Source organism: Rana temporaria, chromosome 12 (genome assembly GCF_905171775.1).
Source record: "Rana temporaria chromosome 12, aRanTem1.1, whole genome shotgun sequence".
NCBI classification, from domain to species: Eukaryota; Metazoa; Chordata; class Amphibia; order Anura; family Ranidae; genus Rana; species Rana temporaria.
Genome location: NC_053500.1, coordinates 17,689,749 through 17,713,070, shown reverse-complemented (window position 1 = coordinate 17,713,070; position 23,322 = coordinate 17,689,749). Strand labels below are relative to the sequence as shown.

General features: G+C 47.3%; 1 protein-coding gene across 1 annotated transcript; it reads left to right on the top strand.

The window, feature by feature from the left end:
• Positions 1-250: 250 nt before the first annotated feature.
• LOC120919270 (opioid growth factor receptor-like protein 1) lies at positions 251-23,322 on the top strand. Its single transcript, XM_040331343.1, has 7 exons — positions 251-507; positions 13,412-13,504; positions 16,773-16,842; positions 17,563-17,641; positions 19,097-19,163; positions 21,103-21,251; positions 21,347-23,322. The coding sequence occupies exons 1-7, from the start codon at positions 400-402 to the stop codon at positions 22,551-22,553; spliced, it is 1,773 nt and encodes a 590-aa protein (XP_040187277.1). The 5' UTR covers positions 251-399; the 3' UTR covers positions 22,554-23,322.

Here is a 23,322-nt window from a genome sequence, read left to right as displayed (position 1 = left end):
AGGTAAATCTCTCCAAATGGGTCACTGGCATAAATAAAAACTTGGATACAATGATAGCCCTTTCCTCTTTTCATCCACAGCTACATAAAAGCTGAAGTTGGGTTCTCTTTAAAGACAGCAGCTGTTTACAGCGCTACCCTTCCCTAAACAAGCTGTCAGCCATGTTGTTGAAGCCCAGCCTAACCCCTCCAATGGCGGAGATAGACCGGTTTCACATTTGGTGACGTATTTCCTGCGCGCCATGAGCCGTCCGTCACTATCCGGCGCCGGGTTTCAGTTTCGTTCCCCTAGCTGTCAGAGAGCGGAGGCTCCATCTCCGGCCTCCAGACCGACCAACCCGGCACCGTGCTCCCCTGCCTGGTGCTGCCCGGGCCCTGGCTCCGCGGCCCCGCTTCCATCATGTCCCGGGACCCCGAGGAGGTGTGGAGTCCCGAATATGACTCCACCTGGGAGGAGGAGGGGGAGAAGAAGACTCGGGGCCCCAGAGAGCCAGGGAACCGGCGACAGGTGAGGGGGATGGGGGGGGTGTAAGGGGATATAAATATTGGGAGAGGAGTGCAGGAAGGGGGGAGGGGGCAGAAATTGTGAAGAGGTGAAAAATGGAATGCAAAGGAGAAATGGAGAGGAGGGGTGAGGGGAAGAGGAGAGAGATGTAGAGGAGAGGGTGGAGAGGTGCAGAAAAGGAGAGAGATGGAGAGGAGAGGAGAGAGATGGAGAAGAGGGGTACAGAAGAGGAGGGAGATAGAGAGGAGGGGGCAGAAAAGGGGAGGTACAGAAGAGGAGAGAGATGGAGAGGAGGGGGGCAGAAGAGGAGAGAGATGAAGAGGAGGGGTGCAGAAGAGGAGAGAGATGAAGAGGAGGGGTACAGAAGAGGAGAGAGACGGAGAGGAGGGGTACAGGAGAGGAGGGGTACAGAAGAGGAGAGAGATGAAGAGGAGGGGTACAGAAGAGGAGAGAGACGGAGAGGAGGGGTACAGGAGAGGAGGGGGGCAGAAGAGGAGAGAGATGAAGAGGAGGGGTGCAGAAGAGGAGAGAGATGGAGAGGAGGTACAGAAGAGGAGAGAGATGGAGAGGAGGGGTACAGAAGAGGAGAGAGATGGAGAGGAGGGGTGCAGAAGAGGAGAGAGATGGAGAGGAGAGAGATGGAGAGGAGGGGTGCAGAAGAGGAGAGAGATGGAGAGGAGAGGTACAGAAGAGGAGAGAGATGAAGAGGAGGGGTACAGAAGAGGAGAGAGATGAAGAGGAGGGGTACAGAAGAGGAGAGAGACGGAGAGGAGGGGTACAGAAGAGGAGAGAGATGGAGAGGAGGGGTACAGAAGAGGAGAGAGACGGAGAGGAGGGGTGCAGAAGAGGAGAGAGATGGAGAGGAGGTACAGAAGAGGAGAGAGATGGAGGGGTACAGAAGAGGAGAGAGATGGAGAGGAGGGGTGCAGAAGAGGAGAGAGATGGAGAGGAGGGGTACAGAAGAGGAGAGAGATGGAGAGGAGGGGTACAGAAGAGGAGAGAGATGGAGAGGAGGGGTACAGAAGAGGAGAGAGATGGAGAGGAGGGGTACAGAAGAGGAGAGAGACGGAGAGGAGGGGTGCAGAAGAGGAGAGAGATGGAGAGGAGGTACAGAAGAGGAGAGAGATGGAGAGGAGGGGTACAGAAGAGGAGAGAGATGGAGAGATGGAGAGGAGGGGTGCAGAAGAGGAGAGAGATGGAGAGGAGGGGTGCAGAAGAGGAGAGAGATGGAGAGGAGGGGTGCAGAAGAGGAGAGAGATGGAGAGGAGGGGTACAGAAGAGGAGAGAGATGGAGAGGAGGGGTACAGAAGAGGAGAGAGATGGAGAGGAGGGGTACAGAAGAGGAGAGAGACGGAGAGGAGGGGTGCAGAAGAGGAGAGAGATGGAGAGGAGGTACAGAAGAGGAGAGAGATGGAGAGGAGGGGTACAGAAGAGGAGAGAGATGGAGAGATGGAGAGGAGGGGTGCAGAAGAGGAGAGAGATGGAGAGGAGGGGTGCAGAAGAGGAGAGAGATGGAGAGGAGGGGTGCAGAAGAGGAGAGAGATGGAGAGGAGGGGTACAGAAGAGGAGAGAGATGGAGAGGAGAGGTACAGAAGAGGAGAGAGATGGAGAGGTACAGAGGAGGAGAGAGATGGAGAGGAGAGGTACAGAGGAGGATAGAGATGGAGAAGGGAGGTACAGAAGAGGAGAGAGATGGAGAGGAGGGGTACAGAAGAGGAGAGAGATGAAGAGGAGGGGTACAGAAGAGGAGAGAGATGGAGAGGAGGGGTACAGAAGAGGAGAGAGATGGAGAGGAGGGGTACAGAAGAGGAGAGAGATGGAGAGGAGGGGTACAGAAGAGGAGAGAGATGAAGAGGAGGGGTACAGAAGAGGAGAGAGATGGAGAGGAGGGGTACAGAAGAGGAGAGAGACGGAGAGGAGGGGTGCAGAAGAGGAGAGAGATGGAGAGGAGGTACAGAAGAGGAGAGAGATGGAGGGGTAGAGAAGAGGAGAGAGATGGAGAGGAGGGGTGCAGAAGAGGAGAGAGATGGAGAGGAGGGGTACAGAAGAGGAGAGAGATGGAGAGAAGGGGTACAGAAGAGGAGAGAGATGGAGAGGAGGGGTACAGAAGAGGAGAGAGATGGAGAGGAGGGGTACAGAAGAGGAGAGAGATGGAGAGGAGGGGTACAGAAGAGGAGAGAGATGGAGAGGAGAGGTACAGAAGAGGAGAGAGATGGAGATGTACAGAGGAGGAGAGAGATGGAGAAGAGAGGTACAGAAGAGGAGAGAGATGGAGAGGTTCAGGTTCTGAGGAGAGATGGGGAGGAGGGGTACAGAAGAGGAGACAGATGGAGAGGAGGGGTTCAGGCTTTGGGGAGGGTGGTATGCAGGAGTGAGCAGAGGAGAAGAGCGGGGAATACAGATATCGGGGAGAAGAATAGAGGAGATGTAGGAGAAAGCCACAGGAGAGATAATGCAGACAATCTGGGAAGATGAGAGATGGAAGAATTGTGGAAGGGTGGAGCAGTTGGGGAGGGATGTACGGATTGGATAGAAATTGAGAAACTGGGGGAAGGATGGATGAGTTGGGAAGGGATTGAGAGTTTGGGGGGGGGTTCGTTAAGTTGGGGAGAGATGTAGGAACTGGAGAAGGATGGTGAGCAAGAGTGATGGTTAGACTGGGGAGATATGGTGGAAATGGGGAGAAGGGATGGAGGAAATGGGGGAGAAGAGATGAAGGAAGTGGGAAGAGATAGAGGAACTGGGCAAGGGTGGAGGACATAGGGAGAGGAGAAGACTAAGGAATTGTTAAAAGATGGAGGAACTGGCATAAGGGTGGAAGAGCTGGGGAGAGATGGAGATATTGGGGAAGGGTGGAGGAAATTGGGAGAGGAGAAGGGATGGAGGAATTGGAGTGAGGAGATGAAAAATGGAGGAATTGGAGGGAGGAGGAGGGATGGTGTAATTGGGGAGAGATGAAGAAGAGGAGGGATGGTGTAATTGGGAGAGAAGAAGAGGAGGGATGGTGTAATTGGGGAGAGATGAAGAGGAGGGATGGTGTAATTGGGGAGAGGAGAAGAGGAGGGATGGTGTAATTGGGGAGGGATGAAGAAGAGGAGGGATGGTGTAATTGGGAGAGAAGAAGAGGAGGGATGGTGTAATTGGGGAGAGGAGAAGAAGAGGGATGGTGTAATTGGGGAGGGATGAAGAAGAGGAGGGATGGTGTAATTGGGAGAGAAGAAGAGGAGGGATGGTGTAATTGGGGAGAGATGAAGAGGAGGGATGGTGTAATTGGGGAGAGAAGAAGAGGAGGGATGGTGTAATTCGGGAGAGATGAAGAGGAGGGCTGGTGTAATTGGGGAGAGATGAAGAGGAGGGATGGTGTAATTGGGGAGAGAAGAAGAGGAGGGATGGTGTAATTGGGGAGAGATGAAGAGGAGGGATGGTGTAATTGGGGAGAGATGAAGAAGAGGGGTGGTGTAATTGGGGAGAGATGAAGAGGAGGGATGGTGTAATTGGGGAGAGAAGAAGAGGAGGGATGGTGTAATTGGGGAGAGATGAAGAGGAGGGATGGTGTAATTGGGGAGAGATGAAGAGGAGGGATGGTGTAATTGGGGAGAGATGAAGAGGAGGGATGGTGTAATTGGGGAGAGAAGAAGAGGAGGGATGGTGTAATTGGGGAGAGAAGAAGAGGGATGGTGTAATTGGGAGAGAAGAAGAGGAGGGATGGTGTAATTGGGGAGAGATGAAGAGGAGGGATGGTGTAATTGGGGAGAGATGAAGAAGAGGGATGGTGTAATTGGGGAGAGATGAAGAAGAGGGATGGTGTAATTGGGGAGAGATGAAGAGGAGGGATGGTGTAATTGGGGAGAGAAGAAGAGGAGGGATGGTGTAATTCGGGAGAGATGAAGAGGAGGGCTGGTGTAATTGGGGAGAGATGAAGAGGAGGGATGGTGTAATTGGGGATAGAAGAAGAGGAGGGATGGTGTAATTGGGGAGAGATGAAGAAGAGGGATGGTGTAATTGGGGAGAGATGAAGAGGAGGGATGGTGTAATTGGGGAGAGAAGAAGAGGAGGGATGGTGTAATTGGGGAGAGAAGAAGAGGAGGGATGGTGTAATTGGGGAGAGATGAAGAGGAGGGATGGTGTAATTGGGGAGAGATGAAGAAGAGGGGTGGTGTAATTGGGGAGAGAAGAAGAGGAGGGATGGTGTAATTGGGAGAGAAGAAGAGGAGGGATGGTGTAATTGGGGAGAGATGAAGAGGAGGGATGGTGTAATTGGGGAGAGATGAAGAAGAGGGATGGTGTAATTGGGGAGAGATGAAGAAGAGGGATGGTGTAATTGGGGAGAGATGAAGAGGAGGGATGGTGTAATTGGGGAGAGAAGAAGAGGAGGGATGGTGTAATTGGGGAGAGAAGAAGAGGGATGGTGTAATTGGGGAGAGAAGAAGAGGAGGGATGGTGTAATTGGGGAGAGATGAAGAAGAGGGATGGTGTAATTGGGGGGAGAGAAGAAGAGGAGGGATGGTGTAATTGGGGAGAGAAGAAGAGGAGGGATGCTGTAATTGGGGAGAGATGAAGAAGAGGGATGGTGTAATTGGGGAGAGATGAAGAAGAGGCATGGTGTAATTGGGGAGAGAAGAAGAGGAGGGATGGTGTAATTGGGGAGAGATGAAGAGGAGGGATGGTGTAATTGGGGAGAGATGAAGAGGAGGGATGGTGTAATTGGGGAGAGATGAAGAGGAGGGATGGTGTAATTGGGGAGAGAAGAAGAGGAGGGATGGTGTAATTGGGGAGAGAAGAAGAGGAGGGATGGTGTAATTGGGGAGAGAAGAAGAGGAGGGATGGTGTAATTGGGGAGAGAAGAAGAGGAGGGATGGTGTAATTGGGGAGAGATGAAGAGGAGGGATGGTGTAATTGGGGAGAGATGAAGAAGAGGGATGGTGTAATTGGGGAGAGAAGAAGAGGAGGGATGGTGTAATTGGGGAGAGAAGAAGAGGAGGGATGGTGTAATTGGGGAGAGATGAAGAAGAGGAGGGATGGTGTAATTGGGGAGAGATGAAGAAGAGGAGGGATGGTGTAATTGGGGAGAGATGAAGAATAGGAGGGATGGTGTAATTGGGGAGAGAAGAAGAGGAGGGATGGTGTAATTGGGGAGAGATGAAGAAGAGGAGGGATGGTGTAATTGGGGAGAGAAGAAGAGGAGGGCTGGTGTAATTGGGGAGAGATGAAGAAGAGGAGGGATGGTGTAATTGGGGAGAGAAGAAGAGGAGGGATGGTGTAATTGGGGAGGGATGGAGGAAATGAGAAGATGCAAAGGAGGAGAGATGGAGTAACTGTTGGAGGGATGGAGCAGTTGGGGAGGGACTGGGAGGATTGGAGAGAGATGGGGAGTAACTGTTGGAGGCCATTAATGTCTAAACTGTTGGCAACAAAAGTGAGTACACCCCTAAGTGAAAATGTCCAAATTGTTCCCAAAGTGTCCATATTTTGTGTGGCCACCATGATTTTCCAGCACTGCCTTTACCCTCTTAAGCATGGAGGTCACCAGAGCTTCACAGGTTGTCACTGGAGTCCTCTTCCCCTCCTCCATGATGACATCACAGAGCTGGTGGATGTTAGAGACCTTGCGCTCCTCCACCTTCCGTTTGAGGATGTCCCACAGATGATCAATAGGGTTTAGGTCTGGAGACATGCTTGGCCAGTCCATCACCTTTACCCTCAGCTTCTTTAGCAAGGCAGTGGTCGTCTTAGAGGTGTGTTTGGGGTCGTTATCATGTTAGAATACTGCCCTGCGGCCCAGTCTCTGAAGGGAGGGGATCATGTTCTGCTTCAGTATGTCACAGTACATGTTGGCATTCATGGTTCCTCAATGATCTGTAGCTCCTCAGTGCCACTCATGCAGCCCCAGACCATGACACTCCAACCACCATCCTTGACTGTAGACACATTTGTCTTTGTCCTCCTCACCTGGTTGCCGCCACACACACTTGTCACCATCTGAAACAAATACGTTTATCTTGGTCTCATCAGACCACAGGACATGGTTCCAGTAATCCATATCCTTAGTCTGCTGGTCTTCCGCAAACCATTTGCAGGCTTTCTTGTGCATCATCTTTAGAAGAGTCTTCCTTCTGGGACGACAGCCATGCAGACCAATTTGATGCAGTGTGTGGCGTATGGTCTGAGCACTGACAGGCTGACCCCCCACCCCTTCAACCTCTGCAGCGATGCTGGCAACACTCATACATCTATTTACCCTTTCGTCTTCCAGGACAGCCCTGTAGATGTAGCTCCTCCCTCCGGGACAGGAAACACAATCACCCCCAATCATAAAAGGCGGTCCTCCAGGTCCTCTCCTCAGTTTTTTTGTGTTTCCTGCCGGACGGGAGGAGATACAATCAGGGAACGTGTTTGTTTGTTTTTTATGTGAGAGAACCTACCTCAGCCTTCAGCACTCCTCTGGCCCTAGGGGTAGAGAGCGTAGCTGGAGTCTCCTCCGCCGTGAGCAGGGGGCGCCCGGAAGTATCGTTCCTACTTCAAAAAAGGGCGCGGAGGAGACTCGAAGGACCCGGCGCTGGTGTTTGTTCAGGGAGACTGAAAACGATTACACAGGACCATGGAGGCAGCAGCGGCTATTTCCGATCCTGGTCCAGCAGGCACCGGTACCTCTCAGGTAAGGCCTGGTGACGGCACATGGCTTACTCTGATAGGTAGGGGATTTTTACCCCAGATACCCCCCCCCTAGGTGGTGAACCTGTTTGGTGGAGGTTTTTTCTTTTGCACCTTCTAGGAACCTTGTCACAGTGGTGAATGAAGGTTTAGCTGGTTGTAATGTGGTCAAACTGTGTTGTTTATTTTAACAGGTCAAGGCCCATGATAAGAACCAGCCTCCTAGGAAGAAATGTGCAGTGTGTGGGACAAAGCTAAGTTCTAATTGGGATAAGCCTTTATGTCCTGACTGTGTTAATAGCTTGGTTAAAGAAAGTTCGTTAACCACTTGTAACCAAATGTTATCATCTTTTAAAGATGAGATGGCATCCACATTTCAGTCGTTTAAGGGACTGATTGATAGGATGCAGGTTCCAGCCCCGTCCCTAACTAGGGCCTCTAGTACTCCTTCCTTACAAATTCAGGAGGAAGAGGAGGAAATTAGAGACAGAACTCCCAGATCAGTTGTTTCCTCTCAGGCAGGTTCAGCATCTGAATCAGAGGGAGAGGAGGATTCCTCCAGGGCGGCCAGATACAAATTGTCATTGGATGATGTGGGGGATCTCCTGAATGCCATCTATGACACTTTAGATATCCAGGAGGAACAGGTTCAGCTCTCACGGCATGACCTCATGTATCAGGGGAATGCGACCAGAACCAAAGTTTTTCCGGTTCATAAGTCTTTGATTGATATGATTCTGCGAGAGTGGGAACAACCTGAAAGAAGACCCTTTTTTTCAGGCAGCCTCAAACGTAGGTTTCCATTCGAATCAGATGTGTCTCATCCTTGGAACAAGGTTCCTAGACTGGATGCCCCTTTAGCCAAGGTCTCCAGGAGGACAGATTTGGCATTTGATGACCTAGGTTCCCTTAGGGACCCAATGGACAAAAGGGGGGACCTACTTTTGAAAAGAGCTTGGGACGCCTCTGCGATCAGTTTAAAACCAGCTCTATCGGCTACTTGTGTAGCAAGAAACTTAGAGTGTTGGCTCACCCAGTTACAGGCACACATCTTGGCCGGTACCTCTAGACAAGAGCTTTTAAAATCTTTTCCACTCTTGTTCAAGGCAGTGGGTTTTCTAGCTGACGCCTCAGAGGAGTCAGTAAAGTTGGCTGCCAGGTCAGCAGCCTTGGTCAATGCAGCCAGAAGATCAGTATGGCTAAAAACTTGGACGGGAGATGCCGCCTCAAAATTAAAATTGTGTGGTCTTCCGTTTTCAGGAGATCACCTTTTTGGACCCGGCCTCCAAGAGGCTTTAGAACGTACTCAGGACAGGAAGAAGGCCTTTCCCGAGAAAAAGAAAAAAGCCGAAGGAAAGAGTTTTTTTCGTGGCTTCAGGGGTTCAAACTTTTGGCAAAACCAGAAAAAGGAAGGCCAACCCAAGAAGCATTGGGCAGGCCACAAGGGGCGTGGTAGAGGAGGAATCCTGTTTAATCCTCCTCAACCCCCCCCAAAACCGCAATGACTCCTGTGTCCCCGTGGGAGGAAGGTTGGGGCAGTTCCTCCCACAATGGACCAAGGCAACCTCAAGCCCGTTCATTCTAAATTTAATAGAGAACGGATACAAACTGGAGTTTGCGTCACTGCCTCAATGGAACTTCAGGGTGACTCATCCTCCCAGAGAAAAGGCAAAAGCAGAAGCTCTCATGCTGTCGCTAGGAGAATTAGTAGATCAGAGAGTTCTAATTCCGGTACCCCTGGAGGAGCAGGGACAGGGAGTATATTCCCATGTCTTCATAGTAAAGAAACCATCAGGGAAGTTCAGGATGATCCTGAACCTTCGGCCCCTGAACAGATTTGTAAAGTACAAAAGGTTCAGGATGGAGTCGATCTTTACAGTTGCAAGATGTCTGTTCCCGGGGTGTTACATGGCGACCCTGGATCTCAGGGATGCTTATCTGCACATCCCTATACATCCAGATTACCAGAAATTTCTCAGGGTAGCAGTGAGGGCAACTTTAGGGATTCAACACTTCCAGTTCCAAGCTCTGCCCTTTGGTCTATCCTCGTCTCCGAGAATTTTTACCAAGGTTCTGGCAGAAGCTCTTGCCCCTCTCAGAGATCAAGCTATCACGGTAATCCCATATCTGGACGATCTACTGTTTGTAGCCAGATCGGCTCAACAGTTAGGGAAGGATTTACTGGTGGCACAGGAATATCTCTCCTCACTCGGGTGGATAATCAACCGGGACAAATCCCAGTTGGTGCCATCCCAGGAAGTGGTTTACCTGGGGTACAGGATATCTTCGGTAAGGAGAAAAATTTATCTCCCCGAGGAAAAGGTTATCAAAGTAAGTCAGGCCGTTGCCCAACTACAGTCCAATCAGTGGATTTCAATCAGAGAGGTAATGAGAGTCCTGGGGTTCATGACATCCTGCTTCCCTGCAGTTCCTTGGGCAAGACATCATCAACGCCCATTACAGGAACTTATGCTCCGTCTCTGGAGCGGCCAAAGTCAAGATTTAGAGTCACTGATTCCAATCTCAGCCAAAGTAAAAAGGAAGTTGTGGTGGTGGCGAAAACATCACAACCTGAGCAAGGGTCTAGACTGGTCCTTCCCGGTGGAAGTAATAGTGACTACGGACGCAAGTGCCTGGGGCTGGGGAGCCCATCTAGGGGAAGCAGTAGCCCAGGGAGCATGGTCTCCTGTGGAGGCAAGTCGTTCCTCCAACCAAAGAGAGCTGTTGGCAATTCTAAGAACCATAGAGTCATTTCAGGGAAGGTTGGTAGGACATCACCTGCAAGTTCGTTCGGACAACGCAGCGGCTGTTGCGTACCTGAACAAGCAGGGAGGGACAAGAAGTCCGGCTTTGCAAGAGATATCCAACAAAATCCTCTCCTGGGCGGAGACCAACTTGTTTTCACTGACAGCAGTTCACCTAAAGGGCACTCAAAACTCTCTGGCAGATTATTTAAGTCGCCAGCCAGTGAAACAGGACAAATGGTCCCTGAACGAAGAAGTATTTGCTCAGATAACACAAAGGTGGGGTCTTCCGGAAATAGATCTTTTTGCCTCAGAAAAGAACAAGAAAGTAACCCAGTTCTTCTCAATAGATCCCAGAGATCAGGCCTTAAGGATAGACGCATTTTCCAATCCCTGGAGGTTCAACATTTGCTACGCCTTCCCCCCAGTAAGGATGATAGCAGCAGTGCTCCAGAAATTTCGGTTGGAGGCGACAGACTTGATTTTGATCGCGCCCTGGTGGCCAAAGAGGCCTTGGTTCGCAATCCTGAAGGAACTATGCATTTTTCCTCCATTTCCCCTTCCAGTCCGGAAGGATCTGATCTCGCAGGGTCCAATCCTACACCCGCAGATAGACAGATTGAGTCTAACTGCGTGGTATCTGAGGAAGAGTTATTGAGAGCAGAGGGTTTCTCAGAGAAAGTAATAAACACCCTATTACAGTGCAGAAAGCCAGTTACAAGAGCAATCTATGCCAAATTTTGGAAGAGATTTTGTTCCTGGATGAGAGAACAAGAGTTAGATCATCCAGGTATTCCAGCTATTCTGGATTTTTTGCAGGCTGGGGTAGATCTGGGTCTCTCCCCTAGCACTCTAAAGGTACAGGTAGCAGCCCTGAGTGTCTTCTTGCAGTGTTCCCTTCAGCAGAATTCATACGTTAGGAGTTTTTTCAAGGCCTTATCAAGATCTAGGCCAGTGAGGGTCTCGACCTGTCCTTCTTGGGATCTTTCATTGGTGCTCAGAGCACTCTCAGGCAAACCTTTTGAACCTCTGGAGAAATCCATCCTGAAATGGGTCACACTTAAAACGGTCCTCTTGGTGGCAGTGACCTCAGCCAGACGGGTGAGTGAGCTACAGGCTCTTTCAATCTTGGAGCCTTTTTTGTTGATTTTTGATGATAGGATTATTTTGAAAACAGACCCCAGTTTTCTTCCTAAAGTTGTGTCCAAGTTCCATAGGACACAGGACATTGTCCTTCCTTCTTTTTGTTCCACCTCAGACTCAGAGGGAGCACCCCAAAACTTACTAGATGTGAGGAGGTGCCTTTTAGTTTACTTAGAAGCTTCCAAAGAGTTTAGGAAGAGTGATTCCCTTTTTGTTAATTTTTCAGGTAGTAAGAAGGGTCATAAGGCATCAAAATCCTCTATTGCCAGATGGATCAGAATGGCAATAGAGAAGGCTTATGAGTTAGAGGGCCTACAAGCCCCATTTGTTAAAGCACACTCGACTAGAGCAGTTTCGAGTTCATGGGCCGAGAGGGGCGGAGCCTCACCAGAAGAGATTTGCAAGGCGGCAACGTGGTCAAGTTATACTACCTTCGCCAAGCATTATCGCCTGGACTTGATGTCTGAGAAGGATCAGGCATTTGGTAGGAGGGTCCTCCAAGCAGTAACCCCACCCTGATAAGTAAGTTTCTTGTCTATCATCTACAGGGCTGTCCTGGAAGACGAAAGGGTAAAACCGAAGTTAGGCTTACCGGTAACTCTGTTTTCAAGAGTCTTCCAGGACAGCCTGGCTTCCCACCCGGTGTATATTATTCTAAACTGGAAATGGAAGTTTGTACTAACGATATGTTGGTAAGATTATGTTTTTCAGAGTCCGTCAGGAATTCTTGGATGAACTGAGGAGAGGACCTGGAGGACCGCCTTTTATGATTGGGGGTGATTGTGTTTCCTGTCCCGGAGGGAGGAGCTACATCTACAGGGCTGTCCTGGAAGACTCTTGAAAACAGAGTTACCGGTAAGCCTAACTTCGGTTTTCCCAAAGACAACCTCTGGATATGACGCTGAGCACGTGCATTCAACCTCTTTGGTTGACTATGGCGAGGCCTGTTCTGAGTGGAACCTGTCCTGTTATACCGCTGTATGGTCTTGGCCACCGTGCTGCAACTCAGATTCAGGGTCTTGGCAATCTTCTTATAGCCTAGGCCATCTTTATGTAGAGCAACAATTATTTTTTTCAGATCCTCAGAGAGTTCTTTGCCATGAGGTGAGACCATGAGACCAGTATGAGAGAGTGAGAGCGATAACACCAAATTTAACACACCTGCTCCCCATTCACACCTGAGACCTTGTAACACTAAAGAGTCACATGACACTGGGGAGGGAAAATGGCTAATTGGGCCCAATTTGGACATTTTCACTTAGGGGTGTACTCACTTTTGTTGCCAGCTGTTTAGACATTAATGGCTGTTATACAAGCTGTACACTCACTACACAACATTGTAGATACAAAGTGTAATTTCTTCAGTGTTGTCACATGAAAAGGTAGAAGAAAATATTTACATAAATGTGAGGGGTGTACTGACTTTTGTGTGATGCTGTGTGTGTGTGTGTGTGTGTATATATATATATATATTTATTATTATTATTATTATTATTATTATTATTATTATTTATATATATATATATATATATATATAAAATGTATTATTATTATTATTATTATTATTATTATTATTTATATATATATATATATATATATATAAAATGTATTATTATTATTAATAAATATATTATTATAATATATATATATTTAAAATATATTATTATTATTAATAAAATATATGTATATATATTAATTATATATATATATATATATATATATATATATATATATATATATATATATATATATATATATATATATATATATATATATATATATTTTTTTTTTTATTTATTTATTATTATTATTAAAATATATTATTATTTTTATATATATATTTATTATTATTATTATTAATAATAAATATATTATTATTAATAATATATATATATATATATATATATATATATATATATATATATATATATCTCCATTGTTTTATTAATAATTATATATATATATATATATATATATATATATATATATATATATATATATATATATATATATATATATATATATAGAGAACCTTAGTACTGTGTATAGTTTGCTATTATTTTATTTCTACCTATTTGGCCATTAGAAGCTCTGCAGACGTCTTGCACAGCGATTGTCCTGCTCCTCGTTATCACAATGCATCCCTACCCGTCACGCCTGACTGATTGAGAACAATGCCCTCCCAATGCGGCTGAGTCTGTCAGGAAAGCAGATGACCTCAAATTCAGAGCTTCTCCAAATCTTTCTATACATTCATTATGAAGACCTGGTGCTTCTTACAAAATAATGTTTTTGTTTGTGCTAAACTTTAAATAAGTGCAACATATTTTTTTTTTTACTAATATGATTGCTGTTTATTTCCATTTTAGTTTAATTATCGAAATAGTCGGATGAGAGCTGCCAAGGACCTGCAGAACTACAGACATGGCTATACAAGTGACCGGCGTTATCAGGGCTACACGGTGAGTCTCTGGCTGTTGATCTTTGTTCTAATGGCAGACGGGACAATTGTTTGGTCACCAGTGAATGCCCCTAGCCAGCTGGGTGAAGTCATTTGAGCGGGTTCTGATTTCCTCTGTGATGTGCCATTGTTCTCCTGGGATTACTCTGGATGCAGAATCATTCAATCCACTTCCTGTGAGCCCAGGTTGATCTGAACAAACCCCCATTTTTTGGGGGGGGAATACTACTTGTCCCTCATGACAATCTACCGTATTTATCGGGGTATTGCGCGCTCCGGCGTATAGCGCGCACCCCTAATGTTGACCCTAAATTCCTGTAAAAAAAAAAATGTATTACATTTTACTACTTACAGTTTTGGTGTCTTGCCCAGCGGCCTCGTCCGGTCCGGCGTTCGTCTGCGGCCTCGGTGGTGTCCTTCCGACTTCTTCCGCGCTGTCTCCGTGTCGAATCCCCGCGCTCAGTTGGAACGCCTCCGCCGACATATACCGAGCGCAGTACACTCGGGTATATTCGGCCACGCTTCTCGCGCATAAACGTCACAGAGCGTGACTACGAGCGGCAAGCGGGTATCGGCATATATGGCGCACCCACGATTTTTCCCCTTATTTTAGGGGAAAAAAGTGAGCGGTATACGCCGATAAATACGGTACTTGTCCCTCATGACAATCTACTTGTCCCCCATGACAGACTGTCATGAGGGACAGGTAGATTGTCATGAGGGACAAGGAGGGCCAGGTAGACTGCCACGAGGAGGGACAGGTAGACTGCCACGAGGAGGGACAGGTAGACTGCCACGAGGAGGGACAGGTAGACTGCCACGAGGGGGGACAGGTAGACTGCCACGAGGGGGGACAGGTAGACTGCCACGAGGGGGGACAGGTAGACTGCCACGAGGGGGGGACAGGTAGACTGCCACGAGGGGGGGACAGGTAGACTGCCACGAGGGGGGACAGGTAGACTGCCACGAGGGGGGACAGGTAGACTGCCACGAGGGGGGACAGGTAGACTGCCACGAGGGGGGACAGGTAGACTGCCACGAGGGGGGACAGGTAGACTGCCACGAGGGGGGTCAGGTAGACTGCCACGAGGGGGGTCAGGTAGACTGCCACGAGGGGGGTCAGGTAGACTGCCACGAGGGGGGACAGGTAGACTGCCACGAGGGGGGTCAGGTAGACTGCCACGAGGGGGGTCAGGTAGACTGCCACGAGGGGGGACAGGTAGACTGCCACGAGGGGGGACAGGTAGACTGCCGCGAGGAGGGCCAGGTAGACTGCCACGAGGGGGGACAGGTAGACTGCCGCGAGGGGGGCCAGGTAGACTGCCACGAGGGGGGCCAGGTAGACTGCCACGAGGAGGGCCAGGTAGACTGCCACGAGGAGGGACAACTTTAAACCGATGCGCCGTAAAGGCTTTTAAAGCGTCGTCTATGGGGATTTTTTTAGGCCCCCAAAGTTTTTTGGGCGATATCGCAGGCGCACGCAATTTTAAGACATGGAATGTTTGGTATCTATTTACTCAATGCAACCCCATCTTTTATATTTTATTAATTGGTGTGGTTTTGCAATAAAATAAATTTTGTTATATTTTTTTCCTGAAAATTTGCGTTTAATAAACGGTTGCACAAATATCATGTGAAAGGAAAATTTGCAACTATCGCCTTTTTTATTCTACAGGGCCTCTGCTTTCAGAAAATTATATAATGTTCTGTGGATTTAATTAATTTTATTGTGGGCGCGCTCCCGAGTCTCGCTGCTGCGTCCATTGACACCGACAGAGGGTCTTGGCCTCGCCCCCAGCTCCCGTGTCACAGATTTTGATTGACAGCAGTGGGAGCCAATGGCTCTTACTGCTATCAATCTGTCCAGTGAGGAGAGCGACAGTCGCTGAGCTCATGCACATCGCTGGATCGGATCGGGCTTAAAAAGGGGGGTCTGGGGGAGGTGCAGCACAGAACATTTTTCATTTTAATGCATATAATACATTTAAGGGGTTGTAAAGTCTCCAGGTTTTACACGTTAATGCATTTTATGCATTAAAGCGGATCTCCGCCAGAAAAAAAGAAAATTAAAAGTCAGCAGCTACAAATACTGCAGCTGCTGACTTTTAATAATGGGACACTTACCTGTCCTGGAGTCCAGCGCCGTCGGCAGCAGAGGACGCTCGTCATTCTGCTGCCCCCACCGCCATCCTCGGTGAGGGAACCAGGAAGTGAAGCATTGCGGCTTCACTGCCCGGTTCCCTACGGCGCATGCGCGAGCCGTGTACGCCGTGCTCACTGGTTCCCGCTGTGTTCTGGGAGCCGCGTGTTTCCCAGAACACAACGGGGGGGGATCTGACGTCCTGCCCGCAGTCTACCCGCAGACTGTGTTTAGCCGGAAGTGGGTGCAGATGTGACACTGGTCACATGCGGTGCGATTCCTGTTCAAGTTGCACGTGGTTCCCGCACCGCACCAGTGTGAACTGAGCTTTAATCTTAGACTTTTAGCTAGATTCACAAAGAGTTAGGCTGGCGTATCAGTAGATACGCCGACCTAAGTTTAAGTGTATTCTCAAACAGAGATAGACTTAAACCTATCTAAGATACGACGGCTTGCGCCGTCCTATCTTAGGGTGCAATATTTAGGCTGGCCGCTAGGTGGTGCTTCCGTTGAGTTCGGCGTAGAATCTGAAAATGCATAGATACGCCTATTCACGAACGTACGTGCGCCCGTCGCAGTAAAGATACGCCGTTTACGTAAGGCATTTTCAGGCGTAAAGTTATTCCATCAAATAGCTGGACTAGTAATGTTAAGTATGGCCGTCGTTCTCGCGTCGAAATTTGAAAATTTTACGTTGTTTGCGTAAGTCGTCTGTGAATAGGGCTGGACGTAATTTACGTCCACGTTGAAACCAATACGTCCTTGCGGCGTACTTTGCCACAATGCACACTGGGATATGTACACGGACGGCGCATGCGCCGTTCGTAAAAAAACATCAATCACGTCGGGTCACAGTTAATATACATAAAACGCGCCCCCCACATCCTCATTTGAATTAGGCACGCTTACGCCGGCCACATTTACGCTACGCCGCCGTAAATTAGGAGGCAAGTACTTTGTGAATACAGTACTTGCCTATCTAACTTAAGGCGGCGTAGCGTAAATACGATACGCCGCCGCAAAGATGCGGCGTTATACTTGAATCTAGCTATTTGTTTTTGGCAGAGTCATCTCCTTTTTCTTTTTTTTTTTTTTTTTCTTTTAACATTTTGAATCTTTTCTCTTCCAGAGTCCGCCTCCACAAACATACAAACCCAACCTGCAGTTTTATCAGGGCAACAGGCGTTTTGAGCCTGACGGTAAGTACACGCTGGCTGTAGGTTGGTCTCCTGTGTGAAAATCGAGTTTGTTACTTGAGAATTACACATCTGTCTGTCTTTGGGTCTGGATGGAGCAGGGAATGATTAGAGCACATCAGATTGTTATTTTTGGCAATACTTCCCATCCTTGTAGGCAACTTGGGGCCCGCCAGCTGTTGCAGAACTACAAGTCCCATCAGGCCTCTGGGAGTAATTGTAACTGCCAGCCTTACAATGCCTCATAAGAAATGTAGTTCCACAACAGCTGGAGGGCCCCAGGTTTCCTACCCCTGTGGTAGACAATGTAGAACCATCTTCTGCTCTCAAGCTTACATTACCGGCTGTCTCCCAGGGATCGGGTGCCAGGCCAAAAATGAGCCGCCTGTGCTGTGAGCGCACCACGCAAGAAACAAGCATCTGCACGCGCTACGACTGCTTGTTTCTTCCCTCCTCATCCTTGCCATGCTGCTCTTCTACATCCTATCCATCTGCCGTGACCGTCATGTGACCACATGCCTTGGCATAGGTCACATGACCTCAGCTTGCTGTATTGGAGCGTCACCTTTGCTGTGGCTTTGTGGGAGCGATTAGAGAATTTGTCTACTAAGGAGACCTCTCATCATTCTTGTGTTTCTGGGATCTGTATGAAGCCAGACATGTGTTTGGGATGGGGTTGATTTGGCCGAGGCAGAGTTCACCTGTTTTCTATGTCCTTTGCAGGGCTGTTCATAATGGAACTGCTGGAGAAATGGAAGGAAAAGTACGAGATTCTAGAGAGGAATCATTCCTATATCCAATGGTATGTACACAGACATGTACAGAACCAGTCAGGTTCTCGTTTTGCATTCAGCATGTGGAAATATGCATAGGGGGGAACGGCACTGGGAAGTTCAGAGAGCCTTGGTGGGTGTAACAAAACAAAGGTCCACCTAGCCCAGATTTTCATTGTGGGAAACATATGTGTACAGTAGTACCTTGGATTACAAGCATAATCTGTTCCAGAAGCATGCTTGTAATCCAAAGCACTCGTATATCAAAGCGAGTTTCCCCATAGGAATCAGTGGAAACTCCGATAATTCGTTCCACAGTAGCTGCTGGTGTATACAGCACTGTATGTGGCCAGAGGTGCGGGGCGCCGGTGTATGCAGTACCGCTTGTGGCCAGAGGTGCGGGGGGCGCCAGTGTATGCAGTACCGCTTGTGGCCAGAGGTGCGGGGGTGCCAGAGACACTCGGGAACCCCCGCACCTCCGGCACCCCCCACCTTTCTCCGTGCGGTACCGCACACCTCAGCGGCTTGGATCTTGCGAGACAACGCTCACAAATCGAGTCAGGATTTTTTATTTATTTTTTAACCCTTTAATACAGGACATTTTCCTTTCTGCCCAGGCCAATTTTCAGCTTTCACTGCTGTAACATTTTGAATGACAATTGCGCAGTCATGCAACACTATACTCGTATGAAATTGTGATAATTTTTTTTCCCACAAATAGAGCTTTCTTTTAGTGGTATTTGATCACCTCTGCTTTTTTTTTTTTTGTGCTATATATATAAAAGAGCGACAACTTTGAAAAAAATACAATATTTTTTTGCTATAATAAATATCTAAATTTAAAAAAACAAAAAAAGAATTTCTTCCTCAGTTTAGGGCGATATGTATTCTTCTACATGTTTTTGGTAAAAAAAAATCGCAATAAGCATATATTGATTGGTTTGCGCAAAAGTTTTAGCACCTACAAAATAGGGGATAGATTTATGGCATTTTTATTATTATTTTTTTACTAGTAATGGCGGCGATCTGCGATTTTTGTCATTGATATTGTGGTGGACAGATCCGACACTTTTGACACTATTTTGGGACAATTGACACAGCGATCAGTCCTATAAGGGAGTAATTCTAACTGGGGGGGGGGGCGGTGACGGGCAGCCGTCGGGCACACGTCGGGCACACGCATCGGCTTCCAAGTGACGCGGCGTGCGTGCGCCCCCTAGATGGCCAGGGGTGGGCCACTGCGTGGTCTTGAAGCCACGCATGAGCAGCAGCTGATCAACGAAGCTCCCGTCCCGCCATTCAAACACTTCCCTCTGGGAGAGAATTGCCTGCAATTCCTGTCCCAACCACAAGGGGATGAGGAAATTTCTTCCAAGTAAGGGACATCCCTTTTATAAGTCAGTTCTGTCTGGACCAAGTGTCCACATTGAATGATTTGCCTTCTTGTATGTTTTCCCATTACTATGTATATGTTTTATTTGCAGGCTATTTCCTCTGCGGGAACATGGTATGAACTCTTGTGCCAAACCACTGTCAGATGCTGAAATTGAGGTAGAGAACTTTCTTAAATGTTAAATTCAGCATGATTGCAACCATTGAGGAATTATCTGCAGTGTCTAGTTACAGACTAAAAGATAAATACTGCACAAATGTTTGTTTAAATATCTCCTGTGGTATTTATCTCAGAATTGGTCGATTCAGTAAAAAACAAAATATACCGTATGTGTTTTTTTTTCCTTTTTATATTTCAGTATTTAATGCATTTTTTACTCCTTATTTTAGTGCAGACAGGGCAGCAGGGGGAAGAAGGAAAGTGAAGTAAATGTGACTGCTCCTGCTCAGGGTTATTGGTTGTCAGGGAGCCAGCTGCCGCCAGCGTCCTAGCAACCAATGACTTATCCCCGCCTTGCTCGGTCATCTGTCAACCGTGGATTCGTGGCTGACAGGTGAATGTGAACAAAGGGATGGGGACTTTGTTAAAAGAAAAAAAAAATTATACAGGGCCCTTGAGGTCTAATATGAATTTTAAGGGGGGCCCCAAGCAAAAATAAAACTGTGAGGTCCCCCCAAATTCTAAACTAGCCCCTTGCAAAAGTAAAAAAAAACACACAATGTCCTCTGAGCTTATCCAAGCATGCCAGGGAAGGGGTTGAGGGGAGACAGGCAAGACCAGAAGAAGGGGGGAAGTGAAGCGTGCGTTCTTCCCCCTCTGAACCATACCTAGCCATATGTCCTCAACATGAGGGGGAGCACCTTGTCAGGTGTCATGTTGATTAGAACAAGGGCCTCCTACCCACAACCCTGGACAATGTTAGTGGAGGTCTGTGGGTGGGGGCTTATCGGAATCTGAATCCAATGTGAATGAGTAAGGGGTACAAGAAAATGTACACATTAAAACAAAACAGAAAAACATTGTTTTTTAACATGTCCTGCTGATGAACCAAATTGTGACCGTCGACGCACCCACTCCTGTCCCTTCCCTTTTGTAATATTGTGGGTCAGAAAACAAAAGGGCGTCTCCCGTCTGACATTATTGTCCAAATATTGATAGGGATCCATGTACATGACGGCCGGGGGCCCACAAAGTGGATTGTATAACTCTGGACGTCATTCAAACCAGATGAGAATTGGAGCTGGCTTGGAGACCAGTGAGTCTGTATGGGACAAAGCCGAAAAGGAGGTTGGCAAAGCTGCTTTAAGATTTGGATATTAAGATTCCAGAGTCTTTAAGAAGCTGTCAGTGAATTAAAGGGGTTGTAAAGGTACAATTTTTTTTTTCCTGAATAGCTTCCTTTACCTTAGTGCAGTCCTCCTTCACTTACCTCATCCTTCCATTTTGCTTTTAAATGTCCTTATTTCTTCTGAGAAATCCTCACTTCCTGTTCTTCTGTCTGTAACTCCACACAGTAATGCAAGGCTTTCTCCCTGGTGTGGAGTGTCGTGCTCGCCCCCTCCTTTGGACTACAGGAGAATCAGGATGCTCTCTACATTGCAGAAAGAGAAATGAGCTGTGTGTTAGTGTGCGTCCTGACTCTCCAGTAGTCCAAGGGAGGGGGCGAGCACGACACTCCACACCAGGGAGAAAGCCTTGCATTACTGTGTGGAGTTACAGACAGAAGAAGAACAGGAAGTGAGGAGCACTTCTTTTTACATTCTGTAGTCTGCCATTGCTCTCCTGTAGTCCAAAGGAAGGGGCGAGCTTGACACTCCACACCAGGGAGAAAGCCTTGCATTACTGTGTGGAGTTACAGACAGAAGAACAGGAAGTGAGGATTTCTCAGAAGAAATAAGGACATTTAAAAGCAAAATGGAAGGATGAGGTAAGTGAAGGAGGACTGCACTAAGGGAAAGGAAGCTATTTAGGAAAAACAAATTGTACCTTTACAACCCCTTTAATCTCAGTCGAGTCAATCCAGTTTCTTCTGGTGCTACTTTTAATTCTCTCTTGAACTGTCACATATACAGCTTACTGCATCTTCTGCTTTTCCAGGAGATGAAGGGAGATAAGCGCTTCCCAGGGAGGTTCCTCGAAGCCTACAAACTCATGTTGGATTTTTATGGCATCCAACTGAAAGACGAGAAGACCGGAGAAGTGACCTTGGCAGATAATTATGAAAGCAGATTTAGGAATCTGAACGAGTAAGTGGCGAGGCAATGGAGCCATCTTTGTGATGTATGTACAGGTAACATTTTCTCGCATTCCTAACCCTCGTCCTCTTGATTCTTGTTCGCAGTCACAGTCACAACAACCTGCGCATCACACGCATACTGAAGTGTTTGGGGGAGCTGGGGTTTGAACACTACCAGGCTCCTCTGGTGAAGTTTTTCCTGGAGGAAACCTTGTGCAATGGCAGACTACAGAATGTAAAAAGAAGTGCTCTGGACTACTTTATGTTCACTGTCAAGAACAAGAATCAGCGCCGCAAATTAGTACACTTTGCCTGGAAGAATTACAACCAAGAAAATAAGTTCATCTGGGGTCCTGTGGAGAAGCTCAGAACCTACCAACCACCAGCGGAAAATGAGCAAGAAACTAATAACAAGCAGAAAGAAAAGAACAATGAAAGGGTTGAAGAAAGCCAGATAAATGGACAGTTGGACAGCTATGACGCCATCTCTGATGAAGAAATATTAAATTATTGTGAAAATGTTGAAAATGTTGAATGCCATCAAGACTCTATTAAGCCTGATAAAAAACCCAGTGAAGAGTGCATACCTCTGCAAGAGTCGCATAGGAAAAATCCAGACGAGGGTTCCAGTACGTGTCCGGAGGCAGTGTATAACAACAAAGGTCTGTTCTCCAGTTCTTCAAGTCCTAGTATGAATGGAGTGCAGCATCTTACAGAAGATGTGGACAAAAAGTCCAATGAAGAGGAACAAAATCAGGTTTCTTATGAAGTCTCACCAAAGCATGACCATAAAGTGCCTTCAACTGTAGAACACCAAGAAGAAGGCAAGGAAGAGGGGCAAGTTATGGAAGAAGCAGTCTCTAGGAATCAAAATGAGAATCTCCAGCAAGAAAACACACATACAGATAATACACCAGTAGGAACCCCAAGAAAACGGAAGAGACAAAACGGAGAAGGGACATCTGAAGGAGGTCCACCAAAGTCTGATGACGGCTCTGGGCTGCCCAAGGAAGACGGAGAAGACGATCGAGTGGATGGAGTCAACGACGAAGTGAAAAAACTTAAATTGGGTGAGCAGCCAGGTTCAGAGAAAAATGAAAGGATGGCAGACGAATTACCAGGCAGCACTGCTGGTGAAGATCCCCAACAGCCCAATAAGGGTTCTGATATTAACCAAGAAGGAGGGGAATGTAGCCAAACAGAGGACGAGGAAGCCAAAGAGGAAACGCCAAAAAAGAATGAGCATTCTAGTTCGGAGGACACTGAAAAAGATGACCCATCAACGAGCAGCGCTAGTGAAGATCCTAACTAGTCTGAATCTGGTGGATTGGAAGCCGCAGGGGCAGCCAAATCCCAAGAATAGTGTAAAGGAGGCAAACATCCAGCAGATGTTGCGAGGAAGCAGGTTAGTCAAAGCTTCTGATATGTTGACTCACAGAACCTTATCGAAGGTCATTCTATGGCAGAGCAGGGAGAATGTAAACCCTCATCTCCACTAAAGTTCTAAGTCAAAATGGGCTTCTTTAATAGCGGCACCGGGAAAAAAGACAACCTGTAAAGATCTTTCATATATGATACCAAGCTGTGGAAGATGCCAATGCTTCAGGTCTTGGATCTTTCACGATCTTCTGTTGGTGTGTAATTTGGACAACACAGACCGTCCACGCATCAAGCCTGACATCTGTTCCTGCGGCCTTAACTCCACCTCAAGCCAGAAAACCCCAGATGCATTTTGAATGTAACCCGAGAGAAGAGGGAATGGCTTCTTTAAAGCTCAGCTGTCACTGGCATGAAGTGACTTTTTTCCTCTACACTGGTGCTAGTGGACCTTTTTCAGAACCTCTCATCTTCTTTCTTTTCTTCCCCCTTGCCATAAATGTTTCTCCTTTAGCAAAATTGTTTCTCTATTATTTAAAATTGGATAGTTTAGTGACGTGTTACATCGTCCTTGGCTAAGAATATGGTTTGTGATAGTTCCTTTTTATCTTTTTTTTTTCTCTTCTTCTTTCTTTTTTCTGAGAAAACTTTACAACTTGTTTGTGAAATTGATGCCTCAATACAACAAGCTTTGATGTAAAGTA

Bases quoted from the DNA above. Each gene is read 5' to 3' on its own strand.
- LOC120919270 (XM_040331343.1), top strand. From the start codon at position 400: ATGTCCCGGGACCCCGAGGAGGTGTGGAGTCCCGAATATGACTCCACC. The intron at 16,843-17,562 runs GTAAGTACACGC...TGTCCTTTGCAG, and splicing joins CAGGCGTTTTGAGCCTGACG to GGCTGTTCATAATGGAACTG. The intron at 19,164-21,102 runs GTAGAGAACTTT...CTGCTTTTCCAG, and splicing joins TGTCAGATGCTGAAATTGAG to GAGATGAAGGGAGATAAGCG.